At 56.1% G+C, this 11,424-nt stretch overlaps 2 protein-coding genes across 2 annotated transcripts; both read right to left on the bottom strand.

Moving 5' to 3' along the window:
- Positions 1-4,927: 4,927 nt before the first annotated feature.
- Positions 4,928-6,432, bottom strand: POSPLADRAFT_1153094 (hypothetical protein; the record flags this gene model as incomplete). The annotated part of the gene is made up of 3 exons (XM_024486715.1): positions 4,928-6,258; positions 6,287-6,288; positions 6,368-6,432. Coding segments are annotated over 3 exons (1,398 nt in total), but the record flags the coding sequence as incomplete, so codon positions are not given.
- Positions 6,433-8,963: 2,531 nt separating this feature from the next.
- On the bottom strand, positions 8,964-10,326 carry POSPLADRAFT_1060390 (hypothetical protein; the record flags this gene model as incomplete). The annotated part of the gene is made up of 6 exons (XM_024481256.1): positions 8,964-9,236; positions 9,407-9,484; positions 9,550-9,639; positions 9,681-9,944; positions 9,969-10,124; positions 10,177-10,326. 6 exons carry the CDS (start codon positions 10,324-10,326, stop codon positions 8,964-8,966), a joined length of 1,011 nt encoding a protein of 336 aa, XP_024335328.1.
- Between the last annotated feature and the right edge of the window lie 1,098 nt (positions 10,327-11,424).

Here is an 11,424-nt window from a genome sequence, read left to right on the forward strand (position 1 = left end):
CGATCGCAGGCGGCTCCTCCGGCTCCCGCCCGGGATATCGCTACGCGTGTACTTGCTAAGCAGGGAGACATGGAATACCGGGTGCACCGGCACCGATTTCGGCAGGATTAATTCATAATCCAAGTCTCCGAGCTTTCGCCGCACGGCATAAGGCCCAAGGTGCTTGGGACTGAGCTTCTTGCTCGGCTGTTTCAGCTTAACGTTCCGGGCGTCAAGCCAGACCTTGTCCCCCGGCGCAAAGACCGGTGCCTCCTGCACGTGCTTATCGTAGTACCTCTTCATGCGCTCGGCCGACAGCTCGAGCGCAGAGCACGTATCGTCGCGAATCTCCTTCAGGATCTTGAGCCGATCAGCGGCCGCAGGCATCGCAGACATCGGATTGATCCGCACTTGGATCTCAGGATTGTACCCTTGATGCAGGAAGAAAGGGGAGTGCCCGGTCGCGGAGTGAACTCGGTTGTTCAGTGCGAATTCCGCGAGCGGCAACTGCTTTGCCCAATCATCCTGCCTGTGACTTGTGAAAGCACGCAGGTACTGCTCGATCTCCTGATTCCAGCGCTCAGTCTGGCCGTCCGACTGAGGGTGGAACGCCGTGGACAGCACCGGCTCGATTCCCAGTCCCTTGTACACCGCATGGAGATATTTCGAAGCGGACTGGGGACCTCAGTCTGATATGACCTTGGCCAGGGCCCCATGATGCTTGAACACATCGCGGATGTACAGATCTGCCGCACCTTCTGCCGTCAGGGTCTCATGACAGGCGGAGAAGTGGACCTGCTTGGTAAAGCGGTCAGCGGTAACCAGGATCGAGTCAAACCCATCAGATTTCGGCAAGCCGGCGATCATATCAGTCGTGATGATCTGCCATGGGCGCTCGGGGATCTCGTTCGGCTTCAGCGGACCCTGGGGCTTGGCTGGGAATGTCTTGGTACGGTTGCACACGTCGCAGGTGCTTACGTACTCATTGACGAATTTAGACATCCCAGGCCACCAGTAGTTCCGCGATACGAGCTGAAGGGTTTTGGCACGACCACCATGACCGGCGATCGGCGAGTCGTGGTGGATCTTGACGATATCCCGCCGGAGCTCCGCGTTCTTTGGGACGTACACGCACCCACGAAACAACAGAAGCCCTTGTTCAGCATTCCACTCCTCAAAGCCCCTTTGCAGCCGCGGTGGCCCGAGATCCTGCACCTTTTTGAGTGCCTCGGCCACCTCCCGATCCTTCTCTGAACATTCCCTGATGCGCTTCAGAAGCGACTGATCGGCCGTCACTGAGGCATGACCGCGTCTGGCGGAGGCGATGCGGAAGCGCTCCGGTTTGAGAACCACCTGATCGGTGTTATCGTCCTCATCGCCGATCTGATGGTCTGACCGTCGCGACAGGGCATCAGCCTTTCCATTCGACGTTCCGGCCTTGTGCATGATGCGGAAGTCAAAGCGAGCCAGGAATAGCGACCATCGCGCTTGACGACGCGTGAGGTGCTGGGACGTACGCCAATATTCGAGGTTTTTATGATCGGTTACGATCTCGAACTGATTGGGTAACAACCCCTCGAGATAGTGGCGCCAATCATCTAGTGCCTCAATGATCGCGAGCATCTCCTTATCGTAGATCTCATAGTTACGCTGGGCAGGGTCCATAGCTTGAGATCTGAAGGCGATAGGGTGCCATTTGCCGTCGTCCTGCCTCTGCATCAACACGCCGCCAGTGGCATAATCCAAAGCATCGACCTCAATGCGCGTTTCTCGATTAGGGTCATACAGCGCTAAGACGGGAGTCGTCGCGAAAAGCCGTTTGAGCTCATTGAAGGCGTGCTGCTCTTCCTCGCCCCAATGCCATGGGTCGTTCCCTGTGAGCCGGTCGAGTGGTTGCGAGATCTTAGCGAAGTCTTTAATAAAGCGGCGGTAGAAATTGGAGAACCCCCGGAACTTCTGAACGTCTTTTTTGTTCTGGGGCACCGGCCACTCATTGATTCCTTTCAGCTTCGCGGGATCCATCGCCACCTCATCGCCACTGAACACATAGCCGACATAGTCGACTTTGGGAACGTCGCACTCGCACTTCTCAGGCTTCAGGAACAGATCGTTGTCCTGAAGGCGACGCAGAACCTCGCGTGTGACCTTTTCATGCTCCTCTTTGTTGGTGGAGAAGATGAGTATGTCATCTAGGTACACAAGGATCTTGCCGCCGACAATGAGATCGTGGAAGATCTCGTTCATCATGGCCTGGAAGGTCGCGGGGGAATTAGTGAGGCCAAAGAACATTACCAGGGGTTCGTACAGTCCCCGGTTAGTTACAAAGGCCGCCTTCCACTCGTCACCGGCTTTGATCCGGACGTTGTTGTATCCCCATCGGACATCGAACTTCGTGAAGAGCGTAGCGCCGCGGAGCTTATCCACCATTTTGGTGATCAACGGCAAGGGATAATGATTTTTGACCGTGATCGCGTTTAATCGGCGGTAGTCCTGCACGGGTCGAAGCGTCCCTTCCTTCTTTTTGATGAAGAAGAAGGGGGATGAGATTGGTGACTTCGACTCCCGTATATAACCTTTCGCTAACTGCTCCTTTAGGAACTTATCCAGTTCCTCCTGCTCATTGTTCGACAGGGGGTACACCTTCGAATGGAATGTCGAATAGCCGGGCACGAGTTCGATTGCGTGATCATACGGCTTCCTTTCAGGTAACCGTTCTGATGCTTCCTTGGAGAAGACATTCAGAAACTCGTGGTACTGTTTGGGTACCGACTCCTCGGCGGTCTTAACGACCTTCTTTTTGATCTCCTCCTCAGCGAACAGCTGGGAGTACGTATGTCCTGCTGCGACGAACAGCTGAGGAGCGCCAGGAAGTGTGATGCCTTGCTCCCAGGCTTCGATCAAGTCAGCCTCATCCCATTCTACTTCCACCGAATCTTCTTCGGGTTCGAAGTCCGGGAGCACCTTGCTCCGGCAGGCACCTATGACCGACTGTTTGGACTTCAGCGAACGCCTGCGCACCGTGGGCCTGACCCCCGTATCACGCGCAGTCACTGCTTGCTCCATTTGGCCAGTCCTCCTGGCACTGCACGTTTCAGGGCATCGCGACAATTTGAGGGAGCCCTTCTCCCAATCGATCTCAGGGTTGTGCTCACGTAGCCAATCCAACCCAACGATCACATCTTCTGGACCGATGTCCGTGACCGTGAACACCGTCTTCTCGACGTGTTCTCCTATATGCATCTGTAGCACTGCTACCTCCGAGATGCTTCCGTCCTTATTCAGGGTGCCGTCAATATTATACAGCGGAATTGGTTCCTTCAACTTCCGCGTCTGCACCTTATTTTCTACAATGAATCGCTTGTTGATAAACTTTGTGGTGGCTCCGCTGTCCACCATAGCGATTACGTCCTTGTGCCGTCTTTTTCCTTGAAGTCGAACTGGGATGTGAAAGTGTTGGGACCCCTGGTCCAATTCATACACCATCGCAGTAGACAATACGTTATACTTGTTACACGAAGATACTCGCGGCCCGACGCGTGTGGCACGAAGCGCGGACCGGATCAAAAACCCTCCTCCTTCATTGCCCGATAATGCTCGAGCTCCTTGCGCATCGACTTCACCTGTGCCATTAAGTCCGCCAGCTCCGATTGCTCGGTGATACGACCTACGAAACCCTAACCCCTAACCTGGGTGCGACCTAAAGGGACTAGAGAGACGGCTTATAGTCTAATGAGAGGGGAGTTAGCAGCAAGGTGTCCCGCGGATCGAGTGAACACGAGAAACGCCTCCGGAGAAGGCTACGAACGCTAGGGAAGGTACGAGGTGGCTTCGACACGTCATCGAAGCTACTCGGAAGCTGTGGAAAGTTAGCGACGATCGAAGCTCGGCAGAGCTCTTCGACGTATCGTAGAGAGAAGGGACACGATTCGATAGGTGGGGACTTAACTAGGACGCGGTTCGAGGTGCAACGCAGTTCTTCGACAATAGTCGAAGTCGCAAGGTTCGTCGAGACGGTATCGACGAGTGAACGCAGTGGACGAGGTTTCGAGGTTACGCAGTGAGGAACGAAGTGACGCAGTTGAGGACGTAGACGCAGGGCGAACTCGACTTATGAGCTCTGAACTCGAGGGGGGGGACCGGATTTTGTATTTTTAGAGAGAAGTACGACCGATTTTATACTACACAGGACGCTACGACTATTCGAGAGTGGCATACGGGTACAAGGGGCTTTGCATTGTTCCTCAAGAACCTGCCTCACCGAGAGGCACATACCAAGTCCATCAGTAGAGTGACGTCATGCCGAACGCGGAGATGAAGAGCAACATATGGCCACTTCGGACCGGTAGCCGTTGTGAAGGCATGCCGCGAGGTTTGATACCTAATCGAGAAAGACCGGCTACTTCGGTGTGGCTTGGAGCGAAGCGCGCGCTTGGCCGAGCGGCGTCAAGTGGCCCTATTGTTCGCCGAATGCGGAAGACATTCCGAGATCTACGCACGAGGCATCGGAAAGACCGTGCCGAGCTTCGAGTAAGCGTCGCGCACCGTCGAAGGTGTCGAAGAGTGTCGAAGGCGAAATCGAAGTGTTGGGAGACTGAGTCGAAGTACCGGGCGGGATGCGAGTGCCGAAAAGAGGTGAATCGGGGCCCAGAGGGGCTTGGCGCCTATCATCGGATTTCGCTGAAGCAGCACTTATACTTGCCGAGGGTGATGTCGTGACGGGGGCGCTTGTCGCGGCCTGGGTGGATCCCGAGGCAACCGTAGCCCGCACGTCAGCGCGTTTTGTGTAAGGCTTGTCCTTACAATTGGGGCACTCGAAGCGTCGGTACCCTTGCTTCCCACAGCCGAAGCATGTGCCGGGGAAGTTTCCTTTTCCGACGGCCGCATTAATGCTGGCCGAAGCTCCATGTGACGGGGGTGCACCACCACGTGCCCCTCCGCGTCCTCGACCTCATGACGAGAAGAAGCTGTTCAGCTCGGGCCGACGAGCCCGGCTGACGTCGAGGATTTGCTCGACCTCGGTGGCGCGCTTGTCAGCAGCTTGCCACGTGGCGAAGGTTTCGAGCTTGAGTTTGCAATAGACGCGGGAAGGGATGCCGCTCAGGTACTTGTCGCGTAGTTCCAGGTTCCCATACCCGGAACGGTCCGCCGGACCCTTGAACAGCGCAGAGAATTCTGCGGCGGTGCGCTTCTCGCGCATGGTTTTGTCGGAGCAGAGCTTGGTAAGCTCCACCTGTGCTGCGGCAGCGTCGTCGAGATTCCAAAAATGGGCCTTAAATGCTTCAAGGAAGGCCTTTTCGTCGGCAAAGGGGGTTGTCGCTCCCTGGATCCCGATTTGGACGGAGGCAAGCTGGGAGAAGATGGGGGTGGCCCAAGCTCGCGCGTCACCATCGAGGAGACTGAGAGCAACCTGGATCTTCAGCTCGAGGGAAGAGAGGGCCGTGTTGATCGTCCAGTAGATGAGCAACTGCGAGATGAAGCGGTTGCATTCGATCACCGACTTCCCATCGTATCGGAGCGGGAGGAGGAGCTTTAACGTCTCCTTATCAGGTATGGCAGCGGGAGAGGACATTATCGGCGACGAGGGGGACGAAGGACTGCCTGCGGACGAAGGCGACTGTTGTGACTGTCCGCCGGGCGGACTTCTCGAGGAACGAGTGCTGTAGCGGCCTCGCAGCGGCGATGGCGGTGAAGTCGGTTGAGGAAGCCCGGAGGCGGGGTGACGTAGGACAGGGACTGAAGTCGAGGCGGTGACCGCTGACAATGAGCTGGCCCAAGAATGCGGCAGAGTGTCGCGGGGCTCGGTCTTGGGAGGCCTTTCCAACCGCGGCCCCAGGGAGGACTGGGGGATTGCTTGAGGGGTCGCTGTAGGCTGTGCGACTGCCTCAGTTCCTCGAGGGAGATGGGGATCTTCTCGCGCTTGACCTGTACTGGCAACAGGTTGGGGGATGCGGGTGCCTGGCGAGGCAGGTCGGGATGGGACGGGAGTGACGTGGCGAGATGTAGATCTCGAGGTGCCAGCGTACCGGAGTGCAGGGCCGCTGGGGTGTTGGACTCGTCGGATTGGCACGAAGTGTCCTTCGTCAACAGTGATGGACCGTGGAGTGCGATTAGGGCACGGTTGCCAATCACAGATGAAGAAAGGAGCTCTGTCTCCGTTGCTTTTCGGGTCGTTATGAGAGACGTCGACCTGCTCCTGGGTGTCGAAGGCGTGCTCAAGTCGAGAGCAGTCGAAGAATTTGTCAGCCACGTTGATGGGGGGAGGAAGGGGAGGTGCGCGTGCTACGAAAGGCCGTGCTAGCTAGCTTACACCTACGGCGCCCGAGGTAACACTAGGGTTCGCAATTCATGTGGGGCCCAGTACTGCTTTTGGCTAGTATGCAGCAGGAACCTAAGCCACGCATCCGTGAGGACAAGTACCGCCCACTGAAGTGCAGGTACTGAAGAGTTCGTCCCCTAAGTGGTGGCAATGTATAGTACGCTATCTAGGTATTGTAGGGTACAGTAAGGGTGCGCACCACCCAACCTATAGGAAGTGAATGTGAGTAGTGGGAGTCCCGAGGGAACGCCGGCAGCTATGGGGAGTTTCGACCTAATGTCGTGACTTGGGGTCGAGCGACAGGAGAAAACCTAAAAGCTGGGGGTGTTCGACTGGTTCTTACCGAAGCGATGGTGAGCAGTGCTCAAACCTAAGGCTAGGGACAAGAATGTATTAGTTAGTAAGTAAAAGAAGTAAGTACAGGAGAGCTTACTGACCTAGGGACAAGAGGTCGAAACTGAGGTCCCTAGGGCAGCAGAGGCTGGTTTATATACATGGGAAGATTTAGGGCAGGCTGTGCGCGTTGGTCTGTGCACAGCTGGTCTGTGCGCAGCATGCCGACGCGGCCCCGGGGCCGGTGAGTCAGAGCAGCTGTGTCAGCGGGGCCCGAGCTGTGCCGTGCGCTGCCGCCCCATCTAATCTAATCGTACAGTAGATAGTGACGTGTCCATATCAGGCAGGTAGTACAGAGGTCGCGGGTTCGAGCCCGCGAAAAGGAAAAATTAAAAAACAGCTAGGCGCCATACCAACTCGTGACACCGAGGACGGCTCAAATTTCAATAGGGAGGAGAATAGCTACGAGCTAGTGCCTCGATCAGAGCAAGCACAACTTGCAGATGCAAAGCTCGACGACGTGCTCGAATTTCATCGTACGTTAGCGAAGCCCCACGGCATCTCCGAAGGCGTCTACGAAGGGTTCATCAAGTACTGCATGCAATTCTTCCTCGACAATGACACCCTCTGGCGCAAGGACAGTCACGGAGCACACAAGTTAGTCGTCAAGCCCGGCGATCGCCTTCGAATACTTCGAGAATGCCACGACCGCACCGCGCATCGAGGAATCTATGCAACCCAAGCCTTCGTCAATGAGCGATTCTGGTGGCCGTTCCACTACGCCGACATCGCCTGGTTCGTTCGATCGTGCCATATCTGCCAGTCTCGACAAGTGCGTCAAATACTCATTCCTCCGACCGTCACAGGACCAGCACCGATCTTCGCGAAAATTCACATCGACACAATGCACATGCCAGCTTCGGGCGGATACAAGTACTTGGTCCAAGGTAGATGCTCGCTCACGACTTACCCCGAGTTTTGAATGCTTCGAAAAGAGACGGCGAAGGCCCTCGCCGACTGGATCTTCGAAGACATCCTCTGTCGATGGGGCGCGCTTAGTGAGATTGTCACCGACAACGGTACGGCGTTCATCAAGGCGGCCGATTACCTTTCGAAGAAGTACCACATCAACCATATTCGAATCAGTGGGTACAATTCGAGGGCGAACGGTCTCGTCGAACGTCCGCACTTCAGCACGCGACAAGCCTTGTTTAAGACAGCCGACGGAGATGAGAAGAAATGGTCCCAAGCGGCGTACTTTGTATTTTGGTCCGAGCGCATCACGACTCGACGACGCATGGGCTGCTCACCCTATTTCGCTGTTACGGGCACCCATCCGCTCATTCCTCTCGACATCGTCGAAGCCACGTATCTGCAACCACCACCGACTTTGGTCCTTTCGACGACCGATCTCATCACCCGTAGGGCCATTGTGCTCCAGAAACGCGTCGAGCAAGTCACCGAACTCCACTCAAAGGTCTACGAAGCATGTCGAACTGCAGCAATTCGCTTCGAGAAAGAGCACGAGCACTCGATCCAGGATTTCGACTTCAAGCGCGGAGCCCTAGTGCTCATACGCAACACGAAGATCGAGAAGTCCCTCAACCGCAAGATGCGCCCACAATATCTAGGCCCCCTCATCGTTGTCTCGCGCAACAAGGGCGGCGCGTACATCGTGTGCGAACTCGACGGTACAGTCCTCGATCGACCCATTGCAGCATTCCGCGTCATTCCGTACTTCGCGCGCAAATCCATACCAATTCCCGAAGATCTCGAAGATGTCTCGACCGAGCGTCTTCGAGAACTCGAACTATCGAATTCTCTAGGCGACGACAATGATGATGAAGTCGAAGAAGCCGAAGAACGCGACGAATAGAGGTTCTTCCCTTACTTGTACAACACGATACGTACTTTCTTCTCTCCATTCCTGCTCTCACGTTACGTGATATGTTTGATTTTCTCCTACGTTCCAGACCATCCCTTGTACGAATACCTTCGATTCAACTCGATAGTCGCGACATCATTCGACGTTCTACGAACGCTTCGATTTGACTGTTGCGCGGAGGCTCACCTTAGATGAGTCCTCCTAGGCTGTGATGACAAACTGAGTCTATAGTTTCATTAAGTCCATTTTCCCTCACTACGAACATTTCGATTTCACCTTCTATGCCCTTCGATCATATTACGACTTGCTTCGAACACACTTATTTGCATTTCCTTTTCTTAGTTCCCACTAGGTTTTGTCTAGGCCAAGGGCCACATTTTTGATTCGACTATGGACACAATATTCTACGACATAAGGACAACTACGATACAAGACGACCCGCACCATCGCCTACTCATCGTCTACAGCCCCGCGCACGAAACCGATCCCTCCCTTCGCAAGCGCGGCCTTCTCCATCTTCTGGAGGTCGACGTCCATGTCATGGAGGAGCGCTCGACGGCGCGCGATGTGAGCGCGCTCCTCGCGGATGACGCGAATTATCCCCCGAGATTCGTCGTCGAGGTCGAGCGCGTCGAGGTCGTCCTGTTCGAGGCCCAGGCGGCTGGCCCCATCGAGAGGCCGTCGTAGAAGGGGTCGTGGAGGCTCGTCGACTCGCCGAGAACGCTACGACCTGTGAGAGGTGCGCGCAGTCCCAGCAGGGATGCTACTTCGACAAAGTGTCTGTGCTTGGGAAGACCAAGAAAACGCGCAGCGGGGGATCTACCACCAAGAAGCGCAGTAAGTTGTTTCTTCTTGTCCTAAGCCTTCACTGACGACTTAGTAGTTTGGCCGACCTCTCCTGGGCCTTCGGTCGCGGACTCGAGTGGTTCGAAGAAGCGCCCCACACGCAATCGACCGGGGCCGAGCGGTAGCTGGCGCAACGGTCACACTGTTGAAGATTTAGCATCGAACCGCTTTGACGGAGGGTCGAACGTACCTTCTGTCCGGCCTCGCGCTTCTCCATCGCCACGGTGGCCATGTCGACCTCGGTCATTGCGAACGGACGTTCGACCGTCCGAGGAGTCTTCTACGAAAGAGTTTAGTCATCGAACAACGATAGAAGAAAACACTTATGATTGAAGGGTCGTCCGACAGTTCGGCGACCTCCTCGTCGACTCTAGCGCGCCCTTTCCCCTTATCAAGAAGCCCCTCGGCGGCCGCGATCCTCGCCAACTCCTCATCGGCGGCCTCTTGCGCGCGACGTTCATCTTCGAGGCGCCGTTCCTCTTCCTCCTTCCGACGCCGTTCGTCTTCGAGGCGACGGTCCTCGGCGGCCTTCGCACGCTTCACGGCCTCTTCGACGCGTTGTGCTTCCTCCTCGGCGAGGCGCTTCTGTTCTTCGAGGCGTCATTCGACCTCGGCGTCGATGGCGGTCGCAAGCTCGGGCCAGTCCCCGCGCGCCCACTCGACCCAGGACTCCGACGCCCGCTCGGCGAGTTGCTTGACGGCGGCGGCAACGCGCAGCTCCGTCTCCTCGTCGCGGATGGCACCCAAGGCCTTGCGATAGGCGAGCTGTTCGACAACAAAGGGTTAGTTGGGTTATGCAGATTTATGAGCGACTTACCACGAGCGGCGACAAGTCTTGTGCCCACTCTTCGACCACATCGAGCGCGGCGTCGGCAGTCGGTGGAGCCTCGAGGACCACGAGCAGCGAGGCGAGGCGGCGGTTGACGAGCGAAGGCGTCGACGCAGGGGTGGCGGAGCGAGCAGACATCGGGGAAGCAGCGAGTATACGAGAGAGGGCGACGAGGTAGCGACGAAGGAACAATGGGATGGGGAAAATGAGGCTAAGTCTACCCTGCTTATAACCCCTTTCCGACCAGCATTTAGCGCCGGCCATGTGGCGTTCGAAGTCTACCCGGGTTGCCAAGCCGCTTCGATCCGTTTACGACCATCGCGCTTCTCGCATCACGTGGAGGACCGAGGGCGGTCCAAATTTCAATAGGGAGGAGATGATAGGCGCCAAGCCCCTCTGGGCCCCGATTCACCTCTTTTCGGCACTCGCATCCCGCCCGGTACTTCGACTCAGTCTCCCAACACTTCGATTTCGCCTTCGACACTCTTCGACACCTTCGACGGTGCGCGACGCTTACTCGAAGCTCGGCACGGTCTTTCCGATGCCTCGTGCGTAGATCTCGGAATGTCTTCCGCATTCGGCGAACAATAGGGCCACTTGACGCCGCTCGGCCAAGCGCGCGCTTCGCTCCAAGCCACACCGAAGTAGCCGGTCTTTCTCGATTAGGTATCGAACCTCGCGGCATGCCTTCACAACGGCTACCGGTCCGAAGTGGCCATATGTTGCTCTTCATCTCCGCGTTCGGCATGACGTCACTCTACTGATGGACTTGGTATGTGCCTCTCGGTGAGGCAGGTTCTTGAGGAACAATGCAAAGCCCCTTGTACCCGTATGCCACTCTCGAATAGTCGTAGCATCCTGTGTAGTATAAAATCTGTCGTACTTCTCTCCAAAAAAACACAAGATCCGTTTTCCCTCTCGAGTTCAGAGCTCATAAGTCGAGTTCGCCCCGCGTCTAAGCTTTCAACTGCGTCACTTTGTCCCTCACTGCGTAACCTCGAAACCTCGTCCACTGCGTTCACTCGTCGATACCGTCTCGACGAACCTTTTGACTTCGACTATTGTCAAAGAACTGCGTTGCACCTCGAACCGCGTCCTAGTTAAGTCCCCACCTATTGAATCGTGTCCCTTCTCTCTACGATACGTTGAAGAGCTCTGCCGAGCTTCGATCATCGCTAACTTTCCACAGCCTCCGAGTAGCTTCGACGATGTGTCGAAGCCACCTCGTACCTTCCC

The sequence above is a fragment of the Postia placenta genome (assembly GCF_002117355.1).
Source record: "Postia placenta MAD-698-R-SB12 unplaced genomic scaffold POSPLAscaffold_14, whole genome shotgun sequence".
In the NCBI taxonomy this organism is placed as follows: Eukaryota; Fungi; Basidiomycota; class Agaricomycetes; order Polyporales; family Adustoporiaceae; genus Rhodonia; species Rhodonia placenta.